Below are 12,787 nucleotides of genomic sequence, written 5' to 3' on the forward strand. Positions count from 1 at the left end.
AGGGAGGAAGCTCCAGGATTTTGACCTCGAAACGGTGATATAGTTCCAAGTCAGGATGATGAGTAACCTCTAGGTGATGTTCCCAGGAATCTGCTGTCCTTGTCCTTCTAGGGGGTAGTGGTTGTGGGTTTGGAAGCTGCTGCCTTGGTGAATTCCTCTTCCCAATCCTGAGACTTCTGTAGGAATGTTACAAGATGCAGCAGGTTTATCTTTGAATAGCTGGTCCATGCCAATCAGGCAGCTGGAAGCTTAATCCATGGTCTGCTCCATTAGCAGATATGGACTTGGAGCAGCGGTTCCTATGGGTTTCTGCCACCAGGATAGGGAGGGGAAAGTGTGTGTGTTGTTACCAGGGGAGAACAGAGATAGCAGCTCCTCCCCCAACCACCACCATCCCCCTAGCCCTCCTCAAATCCCCATCAGTGACAAATGGATTGGAAGGGTACCCTGTACCCGAGGAGTTGGTAGCTCAAGTGGAGATAGCTGGATGATTGATGGTAACAAGAGTGCACTGTATTGTCCCAGAACACAATGCAATCTTTCTTTTCTTTTCCAGAGTTCCGACCATCCAGGAATTCATCGCATTTAGCTTGACCCAAAGAGATATCTGTTGTGACCAAGATATGTATCAAACGGAATCTACATCTTTGGGAACTCTTGTGAAAGGCTGTGCCCTTAAAGCTGACTGATAGCCAGACGGGGCAGGAGCAGAGGACAGCTGCTTGTGCGTTGTAAATAGAATATGCTATGCTAGTGTAATTTTTACAGCTGATGAAAGTCACTGTGTAACACTGTTAGTTCTGACCAAATATAGCAGTAAGAAAGGATCATGTTACTCTTAATCTTAGTCATCAAATACTTTCGAGATTGCTATGACCACATTCAAAATCCAGGAGCTGAGGGAGCAGCTAAAGTTGGTTTTCCCAGGGACTGCCTCGGAACGGTGTTAAAAATGCATTTGCCTAGGGATCGTCACTGAAGATATATTCGCCCAAGCACTGTCATTAAAGGTGCATTTAGATTTCTACAGCTACAATTCAGAATACTTTGCTGTTATGGGCACAAGCCATTAATTGCCACTTCAGGACTCTTAATATAGACATAGAAATCATAGAAACCCTACAGTGCAGAAGGAGGCCATTCGGCCCATCGAGTCTGCACCGACCACAATCCCACCCAGGCCCTACCCCCACATATTTACCCGCTAATCCCTCCAACCTGCGCATCTCAGGGACAATTTTAACCTGGCCAATCAACCTAACCCGCACATCTTTGGACTGTGGGAGGAAACCGGAGCACCCGGGGGAAACCCACGCAAACACGAGGAGAATGTGCAAACTCCACACAGACAGTGACCCGAGCCGGGAATCGAACCCAGGACCCGGGAGCTGTGAAGCAGCAGTGCTAACCACTGTGCTACCGTGCCACTGTTTATTCTACATTAATAAAAGTCAAATTCCTTCCATATTCATGATGTAGTCTGCTAAATCCAATGTTCCCTACGACAGTCCTGGAACACATTTGTCTCACATTATGCCCCCACTTTCAGGTTTTCTCCTCATTACAGTGGTTAGTGGTGGCACAGTGGTGACACTGCTGCCTCAGCGCCAGGGACCCGGGTACAATTCCGGCTTGGGTCACTGTCTGTGTGGAGTTTGCACATTCTCCCCGTGACTGCGTGGGTTTCCTCCGGGTGCTCTGGTTTCCTCCAACGCTGTAAAGGTTGATTAGCTATGCTAAATTGCTTCTTAGTGTCAGGGGGATTAGCAGGGTAAATATGTGGGGTTATGGGAATAGGGCTTGGGTGGGATTGTGGTTGATGCAGACTTGATGGGCTGAATGGCCTCCTTCTGCACTGTACAAAAAAATTACAGCCCAGGAACAGGTCCTTCGGCCCTCCAAGCCTGCACCGACCATTATGCCCGACTGAATTAAAACCCCTCATCCTTCCGGGGACCATATCCCTCTATTCCTATCCTACTCATGTATTTGTCAAGACGCCCCTTAAAACTCACTACCGTATCCGCTTCCACTACCTCCCCCGGCAGCGGTTTCCAGGCACCCACTACTCTCTGTGTAAAAAATTTGCCTCGTACATCTCCTTTAAACCTTGCCCCTCACACCTTAAACCTTTGCCCCCTAGTAATTGACTCTTCCACCCTGGGAAAAAGCTTCTGACAATCCACTCTGTTTATGCCCCTCATAATCTTATAGACTTCTATCAGGTCGCCCCTCAACCTCCATCGTTCCAGTGAGAACAAACCAAGTTTCTCCAACCTCTCCTCATAGCTATTGCCCACCATACCAGGCAACATCCTGGTAAATCTTTTCTGTACCCTCTCCAAAGCCTCCACATCCTTCTGGTAGTGTGGCGATCAGAATTGAACACTTTATTCCAAGTACGACCCAAGGTTCTATACAGCTGCAACATGACTTGCCAATTTTTAAACTCAGTGCCCCAGCTGATGAAGGCAAGCATGCCGTATGCCTTCTTGACTACCTTCTCCACCTGCATTGCCACTTTCAGTGACCTGTGTACCTGTACACCCAGATCCCTCTGCCTATCAATATTCTTAAGGGTTCTATTTTTACTGTATATTTCCCATCTGCATTGATGCAAAATGCATTACCTCACATTTGTCCGGATTAAACTCCATCTGCCATCTCTCCGCCCAAGTCTCCAACCAATCTATATCCTGCTGTATCCTCTGACGGTCCTCATCGCTATCCGCAATTCCACTGACCTTTGTGTCGTCCGCAAATTTACTAATCAAACTAGTTACATTTTCCTTCAAATCATTTATATATATTACAAACAGCAAAGGTCCCAGCACTGATCCCTGAAGAACGCCATTTGTCACTGCCCTCCATTCAGAAATGCACCCTTCCATTGCTACCCTCTGTCTTCCGTGACCAAGCCAGTTCTGTATCCATCTTGCCAGCTCACCTCTGATCCCGTGCGATTTCACCTTCTGTATCAGTCTGCCATGAGGGACCTTGTCAAAGGCCTTACTGAAGTCCATGTAGACAACATCCACTGCCCTACCCTCATCAATCATCTTCGTCACTTCCTCAAAAAACTCGATCAAGTTAGTGAGACACAACCTCCCCTTCACAAAACCATGTTAACTCTCGCTAATATGTCCATTTATTTCCAAGTGGGAGTAAATCCTGTCTCGAAGAATCCTCTCCAATAATTTCCCTCCCACTGATGTGAGGCTCACCAGCCTATAATTACCTGGACTATCCTTGCTACCCTTCTTAAACAAAGGAACAACATTGGCTATTCTCCGATCCTTTGGGACCTCCCCTGTAGCCAGTGAGGATACAAAGATTTCTCTCAAGAACCCAGAAATTTCCTTCTTTGGTCCTTCTCTTTGGTGAATACTGACGCAAAGTACTCATTTAATACCTCACCCATTTCCTCTGGCTCCACGCATAGATTCCCTCCCCTGTCCTTGAGTGGGCCAATCCTCTCCCTGGCTACCCTCTTGCTCTTTATATATGTGTAAAAAGCCTTGGTATTTTCCTTAATCCTGCTGGCCAATGCTTTTTCATGACCCCTTTCAGCCCTCCTTACTCCTTGTTTAAGTTTCTTTCTACTTTCCTTGTATTCCACACTTGGTTCATGTGTTCCCAGCCTCCTAGCCTTGACAAATGCTTCCTTTTTCTCTTTGATTAGGCTCAATATTCTCTTGTTATTCAAGGTTCCCGAAACTTGCCATACTTATCCTTCATCCTTACAGGAATGTGCCGGTCCTGAATTCCTATCAATTTACACTTGAAAGCCTCCCATAGGCCAGACGTTGATTTGCCCTCAAACATTTGCCCCAATCTACATTGTTCAGTTCCTGCTTAATATTGTTGTAATTAGCCTTCCCCCAATTTAGCACCTTCACTTGAGGACTACACTTATCTTTATCCATCAGTACCTTAAAGCTTACCGAATTGTGGTCACTGTTCCCGAACTGCTCCCCTACTGAAACATCGACCACCTGGCCAGGCTCATTCCCCAATACCAGATCCAGGAAGGTCCCTTCCCTCATTGGACTATCTACATACTGTTTCAAGAAGCCCCCCTGGATGCTACTTACAAACTCTGCCCCATTCATGCCCTTAGCACTAAGTGAGTCCCAGTCGATATAGGGGAAGTTAAAATCTCCCACCACAACAACCCTGTTACTTTTACATATCTGTTCCTCTATCTCTCGCTGGCTGTTGGGAGGCCTATAGTAAACCCCCAACATTGTGACTATACCCTTCCTATTCATGAGCTCTCCCCATATTGTCTCGCTGTGTGAGCCCTCTGAGGTGTCATCCCGCAGGGGATTCTATACAGCCTTAAAACCACAAAGTGTAAAGTCCCTGATGATGTGTCTGACGCTCACCGTCCTTCCTCCATTTCACCATTTTCCACATTGTGAACCACATTCCCCACTGCTTTACACCACAAATTTCTTCTCTCCCTCTGTTGGCTGATGGCATTATCCATCGAGTCGACTATATATATATATATATATATATATATATTATATATATGATACTCACGACTTAGTCCCCTACAGTAAGGAAACCAAACGCAGGTTGGGTGGCTGCTTTGCAGAACGCTTCAGTTCAATTTGCAAGTGAGACCCTGAGCTTCCAGTCACTTAGATTCCATTTCCACTCTGACTTCTCTGGCCTCAGGTTCCTGTGCTGGAGCTTAACACCTCATCTTTTCATTAGGCACTTCAGAGCTTCTGGGCTCAACATTGAGGTCAATATTTTTAGACTGTAATTCTTTTATTTTTACAGATGCCGATTTCTTTTTTTTTGCTTTTGGACAACATTCCTGATTTTACTCACTTCACCATTTGGTAACTGTGCCTTTTAGCTGCCAATGTCCTAAATTCTGGGATTCCTCTCTTTAACTTCTGCTGTCAATGATTTGTAAATATATACCCCCAGATCCCTCTGTTCCTACGCACCCTTTAAATTGCACCATTAAATTTATGTTGCCTTTCCTCATTCTTCCTATCAAAATGTACCACTTCTCACTTCTCTATTAAATTACATCTGGTTTCCTGACCATTTCACCAGTTTATCCAACTTGTCCTCAAGTTTGTTCTGATCTGCCTCATTGCTACATTTTTGGATTCTGTGCATCTGCAAACTCTATACACAGGTACTCTATACACAAGTTCAAGCCATTAATATATATCAAAAAACAAATCTTCCTAACATGAGACCTGGGGAACACTGTATACTTGCAGCCAATCTGAAAAACTCTTCACCACTACTCTATGCTTGCTGTCTCTCAGCCAATTAATTTCACACCCAGGCGACTACTGCCCCTTAAACCCCATGGGCTTTAATTGTTTTTTAAACAAGTCTGTAATGTGGAACTTCATGAATTGACTTCTGAAAACTAATAAACACGATATTATCTGCACCGCCCTCATCAAACCCCCCCTGTTACTTCATGATGGAAGTTCATGAGTTCCTTGAAACAAGATATTCAAAAGTGACTTTCCTTTAGCAAATCCATGCTGGCTTTCACTCATTAGCCTATATTTTTCCAAATGCCAGTTATTTAGTCTCAGGTTATTGTCTGTAAAAGTTTCCCCACCTCATGACTGACCTGTGGCTGCTGGGTTCTTACTCTCCTTTTTAAACAGGGGTGTAATATGTGCAATCATCAGTTTTAGTATAGGAAAGATTGGGCAGATTATGAGCAGGAGTCGATCATTTAGTCTCTCGAGCTTTTCTCACCGTTCAATGAGATTGTTGTTGATCTGCATCCTAGCTCCATGTGATTCTTCTCTCCATTTCCCTTAATACCTTTGGATAACAAAAATCTATCAATCTCAGGTTCAAAGTTTACAATGGATCTAAAATGAATTGCTGGTTGTGGAAGCAAGTTCCAAACTTCTGCCATCTTTTGCATATAGAAGTCTTTCCTAATTTCACTCCTGAAAGGTCTGGCTCTAATTTTTAGACTCTGCTCCTTAGTCCTAAACTTCCCATTCTGTGGAAATAGTTCCCCTCGATCCTCTGTTCCCCATAATATCTTAAAAACTTCAAATAAATCGCCCCTTCTAAATTTCAGGAAATACACCTCTAATTTGTGTAATTTCTATCTGGTGGCCAGAACTGCTCTCAGTTCTCCGTGTGTGGTCTAACCTGGGGTGTGTGTAGCTGAACCATGACTCCTACTCTCTTCAATCCTAGTCTTCTGGATTTAAGGGCCAGAATTCTCTTAGCTATTTTGATTATTTTCAATACTGTTCATGACACATTTTAATGGTCAGTGTACCAGGCTTTGGACTGCCACTGTTTATTGCTAGTCACCGGATAGATAATACCCAGTTCTATCCTTTTTAGGTGCAAAGTGGATGATCTCACAATTGCTACAAAGTCCATTTGGCACAAATTTAGAATCATAGAATCCATACACTGCAGAAGGAGGCCATTTGGCAAATCAAGCCTGCACGGACAACAATCCCACCCAGGCCCTATTCCTGTAATCCCAAGTATTTATCTTGCTGAACCCCTTGTCACTGAGGAACAATTTAGCATGGCCAATCCACCTAACCTGCATATCTTTGGACTGTGGGAGGAAACCAAAGCACCTGAAGGAAATCCACGCAGACAAGGGGAGAATGTGCAATCTCCACGCCGACAGTGACCTGAGGCTGGAATTGAACCTGGGTCCCTGGTGCTGTGAGACAGCAGTGCTAACCACTATGCCACCCTTGTACCACCATGCTACCTATTCACTTTATTTGTTAATGTTATCTTTGTGATTTATGCTTCCATCTACATTGTTGCTGTAGACCTTGATTTTAGCTGAAGCCTCTGGAATTTCCACCTCTTCCTTCCTTCCTTCAGTAAGCCAAGATGCATCCCAGCCCAATAATTTGAAGTCTGCCAACCTTTTTAGTGAATCGCAGAATGATTACAGCACAGATGGAGGCTATTCAACCCACTGTGTCTGTTCTCTTGCAAGAGTAACTTATCAAGTCCCACTACCCTACCTTTTCCCTGTTGCCCCGCAAAGTTACTCTATCTTGATAATTATCCAATTCTCTTTTAAAAGCCACAATTGAATCTGCCTCCACCACATTCTCAGGCAGAACATACCAGATTCTGATGTGGAGATGTCGGCGTTGGAAGTCTCACAACACCAGTGTGCATGGAGAGAGGGATAATCACAGGTTAAAGAGGCGTGAAACGTTCCCTTCTAGTCAGGGAGCACTTCAGCAGTCAAGGGCATTCAGCCCTCAATCTTAGGATAAGCGTTCTCCAAGGCGGCCTTCAAGACTCACGACAACTCAGAATCGCCGAGCAGAAACTGATAGCCAAGTTCCACACACGAGAATGGCCTCAACAGGGATCTTGGGTTCATGTCACACTATCTGTAACCCCCACCATACTGTCTGGGTTTGCAAAATCCTACGAACTGAGACAATTCACACCTCTTTAACCTGTGATTATCCCTCTCTCCACTCGCACTGTCTGTACCTGTAAAGACTCGCATTCCAACCACTCTTCACATTCCAATCTGTAATTATCTTGCAGTTGTGTCTTTGCCTATATATGTCATGTTTGTGAACTAACCTCCACTCAACTGATGAAGGAGCAGCGCTCCAAAAGCTCATGGACGGCACGGTAGCACAATGGTTAGCACTGCTGCTTCACAGCTCCAGGGACCTGGGCTCGATTCCCGGCTCGGGTCACTGTCTGTGGGGAGTTTGCACATTCTCCTCATGTCTGCGTGGGTTTCCTCCGGGTGCTCCGGTTTCCACCCACAGTCCAAAGATGCACGGGTTAGGTTGATTGGCCATGCTAAAATCGCCCCTTAGTGTCCTGAGATGCGTAGGTTAGAGGGATTAGTGGGTAAAATATGTCGGGATATAGGGGTAGGGCCTGGGTGGGATTGTGGACGGTGCAGACCCGATGGGCCGAATGGCCTCTTTCTGTACTGTAGGGATTTTATGATTCCAAACAAACCTGTTGGACTTTAACCTGGTGTTGTGAGACTTCTTACTGATTCCAGATCCTAATCACTCACTGTGTGAGTCTGCTTCCACCGCACACTGACATTGACAGTGAAGGCAGATGCAAAATACTCATTTAGGATGTCAGACATACCATCTGCCTCCACAAGATCTCATTGTTGTTGCTAATCATCCCATTATTCCATTGAGTATCCTTTTACTATTTAAAGCTTATTTATTAATGTCATAAGTAGGTTTACGTTAACACAGTGTTTGTAAAAGGATTTGGATGATCATTTATGTTGTTACTCTCATGCATTCTCATTACCCTTTATTTCCTTTCACAGTTATTCTCTGTACTTACTGTATTCAGCTCAGTTGTCCCTGTACTATGATAGCAGTCCTGAAAGTTAGGTCAGTAGGCTGGTTAGCCAACCAAAGTTCGAGTTGCAGCATTCTACACACAAGGCACATCTAGTATTTGTACATTTCAACACACTATGGTTTCTCATTATTCATATATATATTTTAATTATATATTAATTTAAACTGTTAATTTTGTAACAGGAAAGGTCATTTCCTTTATCTATTGTAGTTTGTACCCCAGTTGGAAAATGGAATGTTGTCGTTCATTGTAAATGGAATATGTTTTGCGAGGGTTGTTGGTGATACCACATCAAGTGTACTTTGTGTAGTTTTGGTCTCCTTATTGAAGGAAGAAGTGCGTTGCAAGCAGTTCAGAGAAGGTTCACTGAACTGGTTGGGTGGGAAGGAAGTGTTAATTCATGAGGGAAGGTTGGGCAGGCTGGGCCTTGAACTAGGCCCCAAAGTTTAAAAGTAAGGGGTTTTAAGATAATGAGGACAACATTTTGTCTGATGGTATTGAATTTTTGGAACTCTCTTGCCTGGAGAGTGGTGGATCAATGAATATTTTTAAGGAGAAGTAGATAGATTCTTGACTAAAAAGGGAGACCAAGGTTATCGGGATAGTTGGGAATGTGGAATTGAAGCTACAACCAGATCAGCCATGATCTAATGAATGGCGGAGTAGGCTTGAGGGGCCGAATGGTCTATTGCTCCTAATTCATGTTTGTACCAGATATAATTGTACCATTAACTCTAGTTACTAAATTGCTATGCTAACTGTATTGAATCTAGTTAAACGAGATCTAGTTAATAACAGATCTAAGCTCCTTTAGTTTTCTTAAATTATTTCACATCTCAAACCCAGCTTACAAATAAACTTCAAAAAATAATTTAAAAACTTAGAATGACATACAGAGACAAAGGTGCTAATTATAAAGAAAGAATACTGATGCTGTTATTAAATTCACATCTGTCAGCTCAGCAGCAACAATGACAAAGAGAAGGAAAGAATAGTCTTGCTGGTTTGGTAAAACTGCATCATTACATGGTCTGGATGAAGGCGTTCAAACTCACCTTATGGAAAATGCTGCAAGCTTGGGTGTTCCAGGTGAATCACTAAGCATTGTTGAAAGTATCAATCAAAATATTTTGTTGGAACAACCCATATTTAAAATTTCCAGGATTCCAGCTCTTCAGATGCACTCTCAGCATTAGAATATTTGGCTGTGACATCTGGTGATGAAATCTCCTTTTCACCCACTATCCACCCCCCCCCCCCCCCCCCACCACCCTCCGGCCTCCTTTAAGGCCCTATTTAAAACCTACCTCTTTGACTTAAGCATTTTGTTGTCTCCTCCTTTGGCTTGATGTCAACGGTTGTCTGGTTACTCCCTGACATCGCGCCTCAGGATATTTTTCCATGTTAAAGGTGATGTATAAACACAGTTACTGTGAAAAACATGTATCCATTTGTTTGTTCTGAAACAAAGTGAAAGTGAAACTAAGGCTAATAAGGCCTTACTTGAGAGAACATCTCAAGGAGCTGTATAAACAATTTAAATGCAAGATGGGTTTAATATTAAGGGGCTTTGTAAATGTGGTACTGTACTATTATTGGGCTTTGTAAATGTGGTACTGATCTGCTTTTCAGTGTTGGGTTACTATTTTTTGGGATTTAGAGAAGTGTTCTGACAGTAGCACTTATCACCAAGCTGTTTCACAGGGGTAAGATTTGATACTGAACCATAGCTGACCTAAAGCTCAGGTCAAAGAGGTCAGTTTCAGGAAGATTCATAAAGAAGAGGGAAACAAAGTGTTTTAGGACCCAGATGCTGGAAAACACAGCTGAGATTGTGGCCAGGAAGGGGGGATGGGATCAGTGGTGAGGGAACAGGACCAAATACAATCAGTTTAAAGTTTATTTATTAGTGTCACAAGTAGGCTTACATTAATACTGCAATGAAGCCACTGTGAAAATCCCCTACTCGCCACACTCAGCCGCATGTTCGGTTACACTGAGGGAGAATTTAGCATGGCCAATGCACCTAACCAGCACGTCTTTCTGACTATTGGGAGGAAACCGGAGCACCCGGAAGAAACCCACACAGACACGGGGGAATGTGCAGATTCTGCACAGACAATGACCCAAGCCAGGAATTGAACTCAGGCCCTGACGCTGTGAGGCAGCAGTGCTAACCACTGTGCCACTGACAGACTAGAAAGGATGTGGAGATGCCAGCGTTGGACTGGGGTAAACACAGTAAGAAGCTTAACAACACCAGGTTAAAGTCCAACAGGTTTATTTGGTAGCAAAAGCCACAAAGCTTTCGGAGCCTTAAGCTCCTTCTTCAGGTGAGTGGGAATTCTGTTCACAAACAGGGCATATAAAGACAATTTACAGAATAATGGTTGGAATGCGAATACTTACAGTTAATCAAGTCTTAAAGGTACAAACAACGTGAGTAGAGAGAACATTAAGACAGGTTAAAGAGATGTGTATTGTCTCCAGACAGGAAAGCCAGTGAAACTCTGCAAGTCCAGGCAAGCTGATAGCCAAGTTCCGCATACATGAGGACGGCCTCAACCGGGATATTGGGTTCATGTCACACTATATGTAATCCCCACAGCTTGCCTGGACTTGCAGAGTCTCACTGGCTGTCCTGTCTGGAGACAATACATATCTCTTTAACCTGTCTTGATGCTCTCTCCACTCACATTGTTTGTACCTTTAAGACTTGATTAGCTGTAAGTATCCGCATTCCAACCATTATTCAGTAAATTGAGTTTGTGTCTTTATATGCCCTGTCTGTGAACAGAATTCCCACTCACCTGAAGAAGGAGCAGCGCTCCGAAAGCTTGTGTGGCTTTTGCTACCAAATAAACCTGTTGGACTTTAACCTGGTGTTGTTAAACTTCTTACTGAGACTAGAAAGGCACAGACTGTGCCATTTCTCTGAAGAAGCAATTCACTTAGTGTCACTCCCCACCTTCTCCCCAACCCTCCACATTCTTCCTTTTCAGATAATAATCCAAATCCCTCTCGAATGCCTCTATTGAAACTACCTCCACCACACTCTCAGACAGTGCCCGAACTGTCCTAACTACTCACTGTGTGAATCTGTCCCCACTACACTCTGAGACAGTGCATTCCAGATCCTAACTACTCACTGTGTGAATCTGTCTCCACTACACTGTCAGACAGTGCATTCCAGATTCCAATGCATTCCAGATTCCAATGCATTCCATGAAAAGGTTTTTCATGTCGCCATTGCTTCTTTTGCTATATCCTAAATTTGTGCCCTCTGGTTCTTGATCCTTGCACCAATGGGAACAGTTTCTCCCTATCCTGTGGTTTAGAGTTTGTGAAGGTTATATTCAGTAGTAACGAGGAGCAGGAACGAAGGGCCCGAGAGAATTGGATATAATCTGAAACAAAACAGCTTTCAAAAGTTTAATTTAAAGGGGTAAGACATGACAGGAGAGCTCCAAGCCGTGGTTTGCTCCTCTTGCTCCATGCGACAGGCTGGGGACAGTTCCAGTCCCCTGGGTCAGCATGTGTGCAGGAAGTGTTTCCAGCTACAGCTCCTGGAAGCCTGAGTTTCAGAGCTGGAGCGCCGGCTGGAGACACTGTATTGCATCCACAAGTCAGAGAGTATTGTGGATCGCACATATAGAGAGTTGGTCACACCGCAGGCTCAGACTCCGCAGGCAGGAAGGGAATCGGTGACCACCAGACAGAGCGAGAGAGATAGGCAGGTAGTGCCGGAATCTCCTGTGGCCATTCCCCTGCAAAACAGATATACTGTTTTGGATTTACTATTGAGGGTAATGACCTCTCAGGGGAAAGCAGCAGCAGCCAAACTCATTACACCATGGTTGGTTCTGCTGCAGAGAGGAGGGGTAAAAAGTGCCAGTGAAACAGTTATAGGGGATTCAATTGTAAGGGGAATAGTCCGCAAACGAGACTCCAGGATGATATGTTGCCTCCCTGGTCAATGATGTCTCAGAGTGGGTACGGGACATTCTGGAGGGGGAGGGCGAGCAACCATTGGTTGTGGTACACATCGGTACAAATGACATAGGTAAAAAAGGGGATGAGGTCCTAAAAGCAGACTACAGGGAGCTCGGAAGAAAGTTAACAAATCGGACCTCAAAGGGAGTGATCTCAGGATTACTACCGGTGCCACGTGCTAGTCAAAGTAGAAATGACAGGATATATTGGATGAATACATGGCTGAAGAGATGGTGTCGGGGGAGGGTTTCAGATTCCTGGGGCATTGGAACCGGCTCTGGGAGAGGTGGGACCTGTACAAATTGGATGGGTTACACTTGGGCAGGACTGGGACTGATGTCCTAGGAGGACTGTTTACTAGACCTGTTGGGGAGGGTTTAAACTAATATACCAGGAGGATGGGAACCTACATAAGGAGTCAAAGAAGGAG

At 44.3% G+C, this 12,787-nt stretch overlaps 1 protein-coding gene across 2 annotated transcripts in view; it reads left to right on the forward strand.

Annotated features, from left to right (window-relative positions):
• Positions 1-1,054, forward strand: part of LOC144507548 (uncharacterized protein C3orf20-like) — a 102,369-nt gene extending 101,315 nt beyond the window's left edge. For both annotated transcript variants that reach the window (XM_078234688.1, XM_078234689.1), the window contains one exon: positions 557-1,054. In XM_078234688.1, coding sequence (XP_078090814.1) covers positions 557-689 — 133 coding nt within the window. In that variant the 3' untranslated portion in view covers positions 690-1,054. The remainder of the gene's footprint in view (positions 1-556) is intronic.
• The last annotated feature ends 11,733 nt before the right edge of the window (positions 1,055-12,787 follow it).

This window comes from Mustelus asterias, chromosome 19, assembly GCF_964213995.1.
Source record: "Mustelus asterias chromosome 19, sMusAst1.hap1.1, whole genome shotgun sequence".
In the NCBI taxonomy this organism is placed as follows: Eukaryota; Metazoa; Chordata; class Chondrichthyes; order Carcharhiniformes; family Triakidae; genus Mustelus; species Mustelus asterias.